This window comes from Eurypyga helias, unplaced genomic scaffold (genome assembly GCF_000690775.1).
Source record: "Eurypyga helias isolate BGI_N326 unplaced genomic scaffold, ASM69077v1 scaffold4036, whole genome shotgun sequence".
In the NCBI taxonomy this organism is placed as follows: domain Eukaryota; kingdom Metazoa; phylum Chordata; class Aves; order Eurypygiformes; family Eurypygidae; genus Eurypyga; species Eurypyga helias.
This window is the reverse complement of record NW_010255839.1, coordinates 21,748-35,405: the sequence shown is the minus strand read 5'-3', so window position 1 is coordinate 35,405 and position 13,658 is coordinate 21,748. Positions and strand designations below refer to the sequence as shown.

Below are 13,658 nucleotides of genomic sequence, written 5' to 3'. Positions count from 1 at the left end.
AGCTTGATTCAAAAGCAATTCATTCCATTCCTGCCTCTGTGGGAAATCCACAGGCAGCCTAGAAGAGTTTAATGGGTGTATCTGGAAAGATGACCTGTTTGTTAGGTTCACTGCTTTTGCATTTAAAATAGTAATCCATGAACACAGGGGGAAAGAATTCATGTGAACAGCACTGCATTCGTGAAATGAAAGTTCAGGCTCAGGAAGACCTCATGTACCATTTCTACAGTCATAGCAGAAGAATATCAAAGTTTGGATTCATAGGCAATAATTATTCTGTTCATTGGTGGAAGCAGCTCCTCTTGGTTTCAAAGTGAAATCATCAGAGTAATCTGCAGGAGCTGATGGTCTTTTTTCTTTAACTCCACTCTGAAGCTTGGCACCTGTTTTCTTCCACTGGTTTATGAAGTAGCCCAAGCTTTTGCCTTTTTCTGTTGTCCTTTTTGTCATGGTTCATATTTCACCTGAAGCCGGTAGGTCTGTCTTTCTGAGGAGAAAACACTCTCATGCATTTTTAATTTGTGTGCCAGCCACTGGCATTTTGCCTGTTGTTGGTAGTAGTGATAAAATTTGAATAGCCTGCATTACTTCTTTGGGGAGCACGACTGGAAATGCACAAGTGGTGCACTCTAACAGGACAGGAGGGAATCTGTGTGGTGCAGAGTTGCAGATTTTCCCTTCAGAGTATGTAAGTGAAGCTATTCTGCTCCTGCCTTTTTTTCTTCCCCCCCAAAAATATGCAAAGTAAAATAGGTTAGAACCTAAAACTTGAAATTATATGAGTTTATGTGGTCTTTTCACTCCACTTTTAAGGCCCAACTGAAATCACATAAAAGCTGATATATTTATTTTTCCATGGATTTACATATATTTGGATGAAGCCACTAGGCTGCCTCAGCACCTAGGTGAGATTAGATTATTTAGCATATTTATTAACATGGAAATGAATAATCTTGTCATCATTTGCTATACAACTCTAAGTGTTTAAACTGATGTAACCACAAGTTTTTTCCTGTATATACTTGAACTCTCATGACTATATCTTAATATTTATTTGGACAACCATCATCCCTGTTGCCAGGTTGCCTAAGATGACGCTGTTAGAATTTACTTATTCCTTTTGAAAATGTTTTTAGACAAGAAGTTCCAGATCTGGATGACTTCAGCGTTATTTTACAAGGCTCTGCTGTTACTGACCCAAACCCAGAATTACACAATACATCCTGGTATGATTCTGTAATGTGGACTACACAAGACCAGAAACAAAGGAAAATAGTTATTCATTTTGTAAAGCATGACGAAATGCTTCAACAGCCTGAAGATGCCTTGCTTATGATAGAAGGTAAGATAAATTGCGTATATACCTCTTGTCATGGCACAGGGTCCACTCTGTGTGTATCTACAAATTAGGATGTATTGAAGTTGTATTCAGTGTAAGTAGTGATGATCATGAAGGCATCTTCAAAAAACTAAAATCTCAACAGAAACCTTAAGTTACTGTTGTGCAAAACAGGAAAAAATAATCAGTGAAGGTCTTGTAAGGTGTTTTTGTCTGTTTTAAAGCTATACAAATAAGTTTAGTGTTGATTCTGCTAAAATTAACATCTAAATCTGTGTTTTTCTAGCTGTGCTTACTGCGTTTTCAGTTCTGTTTTGAAAACTTGTTGAGTGTTCTAAAAAAAACCAACAACTATTTTAGTCTTCATGTGGAAAAGTTTTTTGGAGGGCTTCTGATAGTACTAGGGTACAGTTGACTTTCTCAGCCTCTGGATGTCAGTGTTGTTTCAGATAAATAAAGCTTCTCCCAGAGTGAGGTTTGTTTGGGTTGTTTTTTATCAGATTTCCTGAAGGAAGAGAAATAGCCACTGAACTTTAAACAAAGCAATTTAGCAAGAATACTAATAAGGAATGTTTTGAATAGAATAAATTGCATATAGTACCATCCCAACTTTCAAACAAAGTATTCAGTTTTGCTCAAGTAGTATTGCATGTAAGCAAATGTGAGTCAGGTTGTCCTTTGTGTAAGGGACAATGACAAAATCCCTTCTGTTTTCTGCGTTGTTGTATATTCAGCTAGTTCAGATAGCTGCTTTAGTTGACATGTTCCAAACTGGATTTGTTTTCAATCTCACCTTATCTTTTTGAAAACAAAAGAAAATATAATTATATCTACTCTATTTTCCTAAAATAATTGAACAATCTAACTTGGCAAATCTACTTTCAGATATTAAAGTGCCAGCAGCTAAGTATGTGTGTATGTGGATATATGTGCTTCATGTTGGAGCACAAGGAAAAGGCATAATCAGTATTTTAGCATGTTTCCCCCAGAAAGTTGATCATGAACCTTGCTAAAGCTATGTGCTACTTTAATTTTCATCCGCAAGTTTTTGGAGATGGAGAGGTTGAAGTCTCCCTAGAAATCTCCCCATCACTTTTCCAGATAGAGACAACCCTCAAAGGCCAAACACGTTATAACACTTAGACGTGCTCTAGATTATGCTCATATATTAAACATGAGCAATTTGCTCTTCAGCAACACAATACTCTGCTTCCCCACAATCATTACGCTGAAGAAAGAACTTCTTTTTGAGTGTTTGGCACCTGTTGGGCTGGAATTGAGGAAGTAGTTGGATAATGCACAGAACTTTACGTGACCTTTCACAGTGAGGGGAATCCATAAATACTGCTGCAGCTTAGCTGAACTGAAGAGTGAAGTGGTATGGTTAACGAGTAGAATGCTCCTTGCATACCCTCATTATTTGTACAAGACATCACTGGGAAGCATATCACTGTCAACCCCTGGTAATTCTCTGTGGTTTAGGCTAGTCTCTTAGAAGCAAGAATACATTTGCTTGATACAAGTTCGTGTTACAGCAAAGCTAAAATTCTGGAGACCTTTTAGCAATGTCAGTTAAAAGTACCCCGAATTTTGTATGTTAATCCCTTGAACGAGAGTTCAAATGTGAGAGGCTTTATCTGTGTCATTGCACTTGGAGGACTTTTGTTTTCTAAACTCTTGGGAAGCCATTTCAAATACCTGTGCCTTTATTTTCTTTATTTTTTCTGCTAGAAGTCAAGTTCATTGAGCAGGTTTCCTGTTGTGCATTTTTTCATCACCAGTAATGCCATTTTATTGATTTTTATTGTCTTATCTAGTTACCTCTGCAATACAAGTAACAAATATATACAATAAATATTTAACAATCCGTTATCATAATCACTTATCATAAACTCTTTAAAACATCTTACAGTTAATGGTAAACAACACAGTTATAGAATACATTTACTTTAAAAGTTTGCTCACTTTCTTAAATTGTTGTTCACAAGCTCTTTTTTTTACTATTTCCAAATAACTGTTCTGTGTGCTAAATTAATAAATCTACATTTCTACTGAAGTGGTGAAATGTCAGAAAGATTCTGACATCAGTTCTGCAGTCCATACTGTGGAGACTGAAGGCATGTTATCCATGACTTATAGTGATGGATAACACTATAGAAAGAACTTTTTTCTGTCACTGGAATTGAAATTCTCAGGGTTCCAGCTGTAATATATTCAATTTCTGTGTTCCCAGCATGGCCCCAATTTAGTAGCACTCCAATTAGCATGACGTTCGGTAGCTCATGTCAGTTATGAGGTGGTTGAATGACTACTTTTTTGTCAACTGATAGTTAAAAATTAATGGAGTTTTGCCACTTAAAAGCTGAAAAAACAGTTACTTCAGAGCAATTGCAAAGTCAGTTCATTTCCCCTCTTTTCCCCCCTAAGAGAAGTGCTAGTAAAATCATAGGAGAAATTGTATGAAAGCGATGCCAACTAAACACAACTTTCATGGTTATGGTGATAACTATGCGGAAGATATTAAGGCATCTGCTCTGATAAATGCCTATCTTTGATTCTTTGAGTCTATGGACCATTTTTTCAATTTTCCGTAGTTTTTATTGAAAATCGTGAAATCAACATCTAATCAGCCATGAAATGTAAGTTGTTAGATTTATTCTTTATTGCAGTTTTTAAAAAGCATGGTTTTCTGTTTTTAATAGGTGGAACACTAAAAGAAGTTTTGAAGCTTACAAAAAGATTTAAATGTGTTATTCCTGTGAGATCCACAGAAGATGATCTTGAGTTATTAGATCTTTCAGCTCCTTTTCTTTTACAGGGGGACATAAAATATTATGGGTAGGTTAAAAGTATTTCTTGATATTTTAGTAGTTGTAGAAATATACAGATACCATTTTCTTTGGTAATTCAAACCTCAGTGCTCAAGGGATGACTTACCCAAAGTTTCTTTGATGCAAAATGGATAATGTGGTCAGGGATGAAATTCCACACTACTGCCTCCAATCAAAGGACTCAACTGCAGTTGGGCTTTATCTTTCTCTATAAATCTTATGCCATTAATTCCACAGCACCCCAGGTTCAGTCTTGCCTGTTGTATGTGGGTAGGGCAACCTGCCACAGAGACAGAAATGGACGTATGAGTCTCTTTAGGCTGCGAAATGCCTAAACTTTTCTCTTTTAGTCCATATCTCCCATTTTCTGGCCAGAAAAATACCATTTTCTGGTCTTACTCATTAAGAAAATAATTTCAGGCTGTCATTCATTACTCATTCTCTCTCTTATTCCTAGTATTGGGAAAGTTTGGGTTTTGGAAGAAATAAAGGAAGGTGTCCCTGCCCCCATGGCAGGGGAGTTGAAACTAGATGATCTTTTAAGGTCCCTTCCAACCCCAAACCATTCTGTGATTCTATGGTTTTGGACATCCTTTCCTCACCATTTGCCATTTACTGAGATCCACAACACTGCAAAGTGCCTTAGTCAGTCACAGTAGAGACAACTTCTGCAGGTTTCTGAATTCCACAGTCCCAAGGCTGTGGAATACAGTACACATACCTGGTATCAAAACCAGCAGTCTGCTTCGTACCAGTGGTTGAGTTCTCCCTCTCAGCAGTCCTAGTAAGTTCAAACAGAGTGCTGTGTTGCACTACTTCAGTCCTGTAGAGAGTAAAATACTTTCTGTGCAAAAATATTGCATGTTTCACATGAACCCTAAAGTATCCCATAAGGGCCTGACAAAATGAATACAGATAATTATTTCTCTTTGTCATATATTGTTTTGAGCTTTCCAGATATGGCTGTCCGCAGCTTTTTAAAAGAGAGGTAACGTATGGCTGTTCCTGCTGGAACTGGATCTTCACCAGTACAAAGTGTTTCCCCGTGCACTTTCATAATCCATGTATGTCCCCAGCTATGCACAACTCACTTTTAGACACTGGTCTCCGTTTCAATGGCTGTATTGTAAAAGCCAATGTTCTGTGAGATATTCCATGAGTGTTTATATTTAGGAAGGAACCTCACAGGGATGTTGACAATTCTCAGATTTGCTCTATGTGGTTTTTTTTTTATCAGTAGCATATACTTAAAGTGTAAAAAAGATTCTGCATATTAGAATGAAAAGCAAAGTTATTTTTGCTGTAGGAATGAGCTTGAATATCTCTATAAATACTTATATGCATGTGCATATACATGTATATTCATATATATATAAAATTACGAAACACACACACATGCATATAAAAAACAAAATTCGCAGCTTTATTGAAATTTGGGTGTTTTTTAAAAAAATAAAGTACCTTCATTGAGCTTGGCTTTATATCACTTGGGCAGAACTAGTGCTATTGATTATTAAGGCACATTTTGCACGTAATTCTATATGACTTATACATTTGTTACCTAAAGATAATAATGTTTTAAGTTCTAACTGTAATAGACTAACACAAAAGCTTAATTTGGAAATAACAGCTGTTCTGTAATTTTATTTCTTGAGGCCAGTGAGGACAACTTTGAAAACAGTTCTTCAATATTTTCATCCACTTGCAGCATTTGCTTACTATGTAACATGTAAAATTTATAATTACTGGTGTAAATACACCACTAAAAAATGAGATTGTTTTAGTAACTCAGTTAATCATAGGTAAAGCCAAATTTCTCCTCTAACCCTGTTGTGTTTTTAGACCATGCTAGAAGTTCAGATTCATTACTGCTTTTACAAAGTGAAGTGTTGTTTGTATTCCTAAACATCAAAGTAGTAACATGAATATATGTTTAGCAATGTAGTGATCTTAGAATCATGGAATGGTTTAGGCTGGAAGGGACCATAAAGACCATCTAGTTCCAACCCCCCTGCCATGGGCGGGGACACCTTCCACTACACCAGGTTGCTCAAAGCTCCATCAGACCCAACCTTGAACAATTCCAGTGACTGGGCATCCGTAACTTCTCTGGGCAACCCATTTCAGTGTTTCACCACCCTGTCTGTGAAGAATTTCTTCCTTTTGTATAATGTAAATTGCCCCTCTTTTATTTTTCAGTTTAAAACTGTTGTCCCTTGTCCCATGGGCCTTGGTAAAAAGTATCTCTCCATCCTCCAATATATAAATGCCCTTTACATATTGAAAGGCTTCCCGGAGCCGCCTTTTCTGCAGGCTGAACAACACCAACTTCCTCAGCCTTGATGTACAATTTTTCTCCTTTCTTTTCACTGAGGTGTTCTTTTCCAGACCAAAATTGCTTATTTCTTCTCGGGCATCATTCAAAAGCAGCATTAAGGGTTTTGATACGGTCTAAAGCTTGTCTGTCTGGTAAAATAGTTATTTTAAACGGCAATAGAAATACTTTTACACTCCCACTGAATAAGGAAGTCAATTTATTGGGGAGGTTTGTGCAGAAAGCTTCTAGTATAAATAAATCAGTGTTTGTTAATCTCAGTGTCTTGTTTTAAATGCTAGGTGCAAGCAGTGTTCAACGCCAAAGCCGATCAAGAGTCTAGGTTCTGTTGCAGCAGAGCAGCGACCATCGTGGGAGCCAGCTGAAATAGCAGAAGGTCAGCTGATATGATAGTATTCTGAAACACTTTTGTGCCTTGATTCTGAAGTGTTTATATCAAAGTTTGATTTCTGGGTTGCATTTTTGTACAGGAAGCAAGTCACTTGTGGTTATGCTTGGGTATAAAGGTGCAAAATCTATTCATCTCTTACCAATTAAAATAACATATTTACTTTTGAATCTATTACAGTACGAATTAGAGGATTTTATATGTTTCATAGTTTCTTCTAAAATAGGTGTCACTAGTAACACCTATCATAGTACAGATGTGATGAATTTTTGGTTGCAGATGTAATTTTTAAACTGTATATTCTTGCAGTCCTTTAAGTTAGTCTTGCTTTTTCCTTTTGAAGATACTCTGATCTGAACTAAAGAGGGTCTTATTTAATGACCGGTTCAAGTTAAGTTTTTGTCTTCTGTAAGCCTAAGCATATTCTAGAGATTCTGGAAGAAATACTATTCAAATGAAAGGAATTATACCATAGTATGGATGTGTGTTCATTGTGTTACTTTGTGACGTGTGTCAATATATTCAAATGCTAGAGATGAAATAGAGCTTAAAACTTCACGACACATCAAGGAAAGAGAGTATTATGTTCATAAATATATGCTCTAACTTACTACGTTGCAATATCTAGCAGTATCTAAGCTTGGCAAAGACTTTGTAGAAGAAAAAAGTATTCAAGCATGGCAGTCATTCTCTTAAATATACTGTCATAATTATATGCTATTAAATAAATGTAAAGTAATATATAACTGACAGTGTTACAGCACCTGCGATTGACATTTAATTCTCAAAATGAAAAAAATATTCATTAAATGCTTTCCGGTATATAATTTTTTTTTAAATCATCTGTGTTTCCAGAATAAATGATAACCTGCAAGTATATCAGATCAGTTGAACATAAAATGACTAGCCAGTTTAATAGATGCACCCAGAAAAGACTGATGCAGAGTTGCAGTAACTTGGTGTGTTTAAGATATTTTATGTTTGCAGCTTAACAGTTATTGCTGTCAGTGAGAGAATGACTTCAGTTATTTGCTTATGCTAGAATATTTTCAGAACTGCCAGCAAAGTTTTTCTGAATAAGCCTTGGCCTGCTAGCTTTTACTACATCATATGAAACAAAATGTTTTGCTCAGAAGATATGTTTTCAGGTGGAATGCTATGTTATTACCACTGAATTAAGAGCAAGTATCCTTAAATCTTCATGGATAAAAGAACAGGAGTAGGAGGATCCTACCAAGGAAATATTAGCATTAGATCTAAGCAAATATTAGCATTTCTTTTACTAGGATAAAAACAAGTACTTAAAATCTTCCTGCGTTTTTATAGGCTAATCTATGTTTCTAGGCAAATTGCAGTGAGGTTTCAAAATGCACTCCACATTTTGCTAGTCAGAGCCTTTATTTTTTGTCCTGTCCATTTATTCCTTTAAAGACAGTGTTCAAAGTCAGTTACTATTAAAGGAGGCATATCGTCAGCTTGAGTTGCTGTGGTTTATCTTGCATATTCACACTAAGAAACAGATCAATTCTTTTTTTTTTTTTTCCTTCAGCTTTAGGTATTCAGATTCTCCAGTATGTTTTTATTATGAGGTTTACACTGGTTGATGGAACAGGAGCGCTAAATGCATACCTTCTTGATTATGTAAGTAAATGTAGGTAAAAGTGGCACTTCAAAGTTATAACTTTGTCCAAAATGGGACAGAGAAACAGTTTTGTGGGATTTCCCTCCTCCCACCCCCAGCCATGCTGCTTAATGAGTATATATCTGTGTATTTTCCATCATTGTATTAAATGACTTTGAATGGGACTTTGAAGAGAATACTCTTACTTGTCTAATTTTAAGACTGTAAGTAAAAATAATATTGGAAAAAATGTGTGTTTTCTTAAAATACACAGTGCATTAGCAGCAAAGGAGATCAAAGACTGCAATCCCCATTTCACCTACTCCTCTTCCTTTTGCTGTTCTTTTTCCTTTTATATCGAGGAACTAAACTGCAAAAGGAAGGTGGGGGAGAAGGTTTTAAACCATATCTTGATGCATAATTCCAAAAATCTCTACTTTGGGGTAGCTCTGATTCTTATCTGATACTACTCAGACTACAGCTTACCTGCAAGAAAAAAAATACCCACATTTTTTTCTGAGGTGCCAGCTGCTGGCATTCCTCCTAGTGGTACTTCAAAGCCAGTATCCTCTAAGCCTAAACTCAGGTCCTTCAGCACCACCTGAGAAGGAACTGGGCTACTTTGAAGTGTAACTTCACACTAGCTTCACCCTTTTCTAGTAATGCTTTCAGTTCTTTTCTTTCCTCTCCTCTTTATAGGAAAAGTTATTGAAGGAGAAACTAGGCAGAAGAACAACTGGAAGAGTAAGAGACAGAAGTAGGATCTCTGTGTCAGTTTTGCTGGATTTTCTGATAACTTCTGGTCACTTCCATTAAATGTGTCACACAAATTATACAAAGGCAGATTATTCTGCATTTATGTCTTTTAACAAAAAGGAGAAATTGCCATTGAAAACCTTCACTTTGAGAAGGTGTAAGATGATGAGCCTTTAGAGATGTAAAATCAGGCAACAAACTTGGAAATAATAAAATGGGAGTTTTGTCAATCATACTTACTCTATAGGATTTAAAAATACACAGAAAAGGTTTATTTAACATTTAAGCGTTCCATTCTTTTACTTCTCCATTCAAAAATGTATCCCACAGTATATGCCTTTCTTCATAGTTTCTAAAACTGTCAAAAAATGAAAATCAAACGGTGCGAGTCCCACTTGTATGAAGCCAGGTTGCAGTGACCGCTGGTTTTCAAGTGACTGTTCTCAGAATGTTGGGCTCGCTGCAGTGAGGGTCGTTGAGGAGGACTGATGGTCCTCTCATGCCATGACATTGCCTGGTTATGGATGTTTATGTGGAATATCTGCCAGTTATATGGAGACCTACATGTGTTCTTTCTGGTGGCTGAAGTCCCTGAACACTCAGGGGTACTGAAAACCAGACTGTTAATTTTTTTCAGACAGTTTGTTTTGTTTGGTATCAGAACAGTTTTAGAAATAATATTGTTCTCCTGTTGTGTTACCTCATCTGAATAATTCCAAGTTCCTTAAATAAGATAACCCTGCAGTCAGGGTTCTAGCTAATGATTTCTAACCTCTCCTCCAACACCTCATACTTTTCTGTTCTCTTCCAGGAAAGGTTTTTCCAAATTCCTGCATCTGAAATCTTAACTAATGATTTTCTTCAGCAAAAGATGGAGATGACCATGAATACACTCTGTCCTCCAGGAAGAAAATTAGGTCAGTTTGCCGTTATTTTAATACGGAGATGAGGAAAGGGACTTCCAATCTGCTCTTGCATATGCAGAGTCCTAGAATTCAACTTATGCATGGGCAAAACTCAGAAATGCAGGAACCCTCTGTAAGGAGAGTTCCAATTAGTTTGTTTTGATAAATTTCTTTAATATTAGAACTCCCTTTTGAGAAAGAAAAGTAATGGTTCAGGATATTCTCATGTAGCATGCAGTGATGTGTGAATACAGTCGTATCTATGCAGGCACTAACATGTCATTTGTATTCATATGGAAGTTAACCGGAACATCCTTGTACTGAATGTCACAGCATATTAGGGAAAACTGAAAGGGAAATCAGTGTATGGCACATGATTTGGGTGAGATTCTACTTCTGAATGTACCTGCTGATTTAGACCATCCCTTGCTACAGGAAACATCTGTGGAAATGGAGCAAAGACTTAATCCAAATACAGTCACAGAGATTTCTGTGCAGTATTTCTGTTGTGGCAGAAAGCAGCTCTGCCAAAACTACACGTGTCCAGGGTAGCTGTATGTCTCCATCGCAGCTCCGACCTCTGGAGCGAACTCCCTCTAAGTACATGGCTATCAGCAACCACTACAGCCGCGCTGGAGTCTTTACCGTACTTTTAAAAAGTGTCCCTGTTGTAAAGGGTGTAAAGGATGTTCTCTTTGAGACCAATGAAATTGTCTCATGGGAACACATGGAGATGAGGTTTCGTAATTGGGAAGTGTGTGTATATATGTATGTGCTGTCCTGTGGTACAACTACTGGTACCAAGTGTTTCAGGGGGTGCTGGGGTGGGGGGACAAGACTGGGAAGATTGTCGTTGAACACCATTTCAGATGGTGTGGGAAACTATAAGGTGCAAATTGGAATTTCAAAATCAGTAATTTTTCTTCCTATCAAATGTTGTATACATTTATATATCCTCGTTAAGATCCTTCTCTCCTATAAAAATTTAGAAATGAGTATTAAACAGTAATTTGGGTTTTCTTTGTAGATGACTTGCCGTGGTTGGAATGCTTCATCAAGTCCTATAATGTCAGAGATGCAATGAAACAACAAGTTCATTACCAAATTTTTGACACTACAGTTGCTGAAGATGTCGTGTAGTGATGTATTGCTACTAGGAAGTAATCCAGTAAGAATCCAAACGGGGGGATGGGAGTTGGGATCAGAGACAGTATAAAAAAAAAAAATGTGTTCCTTTTTTAGGAATGCAACCTGTATGTATGAAATTTTAGTTTGTATATTAATGGGAATGGGAATTATCCTTTGAAGTATTTAGTGCTTTCCTGGCATTACAGCCTTACGGTCTGAGTGCAGGTACTAAGTTTTTCGCTGGAGGCTGCTTGCGCAGGCTGATAGAAGCAATCTAGTGTCCGTCTGTCCTTCAAAAAGGCAGTGATGAGGTTACTCCAAACTGGTGAGTTTTACTTAGGAAAAAATACTCAGAATGATGCCTCTTTGTTCATTTCTTTATTAAAATAAACGATGTCAGCAGAGATAGGGAAAAGGATCGCTAAAGTAAAGTTTCTCTCAGACTAATTTGTGCAAGCTTGTTACTGTTCTCAGGAAGCATGTTTGACAGGGAAGTTCTCCGTTCCCAGAGATAGCTTTGATTTTGCACTGATACCTACGTTTAGGCAGAGCTCTTCCCATTAATCATACTAAGGTAACTGCTGTGGGTACCAGTTACTGTAGATTTTGATGGAGTTGTGAACGTGACCCTGTAATGATTGTCACTAAAGTTAAAGTCAAGCCGTGAAAGTAAGGTAGTGTAAAATTGTAAAATTAATATTGGTATTCACTAGATCATAATGATTTTTAAGGTAGCCCTGTTGGGTCCCAAAGTTGCTGGCATGCTTATTAGCTGGGTCTGTGTTTTCAAAAGCGCTCACGCATCTGGCTAAATTTACTGTCAGATTACACTGCCCAGATCTGTCTCTTCTGTTTTACGTAATCAGATTGTACGACTAAATTTAGAGATGCAGAACTGATCTAGTGACATCATGGCTTGAAAATACTGCTGGACTAGAAAAATTACGTGGTGGTTTTACTTTGCATTCAGAAGTCCGTGGGAGAAATTTAGGACATGTTTTGCCAAGGATAATTAATGTAGAAATCCTTATCAAATCGAATGCTTGCCATCAGAGCAAAATTGCTTAATATTTACAACAGCTGTTTTCTAAGGAAGTTCAGGAACAAGATGGAATGCTTCTAAGTACTTTATTAATTTTATAGTAGAAGACATTTGATTTTTGTATTTTTCAGGGCTGTTCAGTAGATTATGCCATTGGTCACTTAAAATTTCATTTAAATGTCTTGTGATAATGTTCTGGTCATACCCAAATGATTTCAGAAGTTAGGTGTTAAACTGAAGGCAATATTTTTGCTTGTCTTGTATACAGTGTATGAAAACGTTGGAAATGTTTCTATTTTTAGATTTTTTTCTTAACAACTGATAGATACTGTACATTTTTTCTAAATAAGTCTTTGTATAAAGTAATAAATAAGAATATGTTCTGAACTTTGGTGTAAACTAAATTGATTTCACCACATCCCTTATCAGACATCCCTGCCAGAAAGCTCTGCATATGAATCACTTGACTTTTTTTTTTACCTGTTGAATACTGTATTAAAATGTTTAATAAATATTTTTCCAAATACTGAGTTTTTCATGTACTTTTAGTTCATAAGACAGTGTAAGCTTTGCTGTCAGTAGCCTTCATCCAACAAAATGTTCCATGTGAATATTTGTATGATTTGTTGGGTTGCAATGTACACGTTTAATTCTCTTTCTAAATAGAATTCCTAGAAATAGTTTTAGTATTGTGAAACGTAATTTTTAATTACTAATTAAATATCACTGTATAGAAAGGAATAAGTGCACAGACATATCTGTGTCTCATTGGTTGCCTTTATATGGAGCAATAGAAGTCACTGAGATGGAACTCAGAGCTTTAGTTACCTGCCCTGGTCAGTGCTACAGCCTGTGAACAGCTGCCTGAAGGGTGGAAATCTTGAGATTGAGTCCTGAATTTACAGCACCAGCAGACTCCAGTTTCTGGAAGCTGAGCCTCTCGCACAGGGTAATGGCTTTTAGCCATTACCAGCACCTTCTTAATAGAAACAAAACTCACCTTTCCCTTAGTTGCTTTCTTAACCAGGTATGTGATTTAGGTTTATAAAACCTTAATAAAAGGTCAAGTGTCTATTTTAATACTTTAAAAAAATGACTGAAGTAGATTATATTGTATTTAAAGAGACTAAGAATTTGAAGTTGGAGAAGAGAAGGCTCCGGGGAGACCTCATTGCAGCCTTCCAGTACCTGAAGGGGCTATAAGGAAGCTGGGGGGGGACTTTTTACAAGGGCCTGTAGTGACAGGACAAGGGGGAATGGGTTTAAATTGAAAGTGGGGAGGGTTAGATTTGGTATCAGGGGAAAGTTCTTCA

At 36.7% G+C, this 13,658-nt stretch overlaps 1 protein-coding gene across 1 annotated transcript; it reads left to right on the top strand.

Annotated features, from left to right (window-relative positions):
- Positions 1–1,136: 1,136 nt before the first annotated feature.
- Positions 1,137–11,315, top strand: LOC104510994 (protection of telomeres protein 1-like; the record flags this gene model as incomplete). The annotated part of the gene is made up of 6 exons (XM_010153429.1): positions 1,137–1,342; positions 4,042–4,177; positions 6,787–6,881; positions 8,443–8,534; positions 10,082–10,187; positions 11,203–11,315. Coding segments are annotated over 6 exons (748 nt in total), but the record flags the coding sequence as incomplete, so codon positions are not given.
- Positions 11,316–13,658: the final 2,343 nt, after the last annotated feature.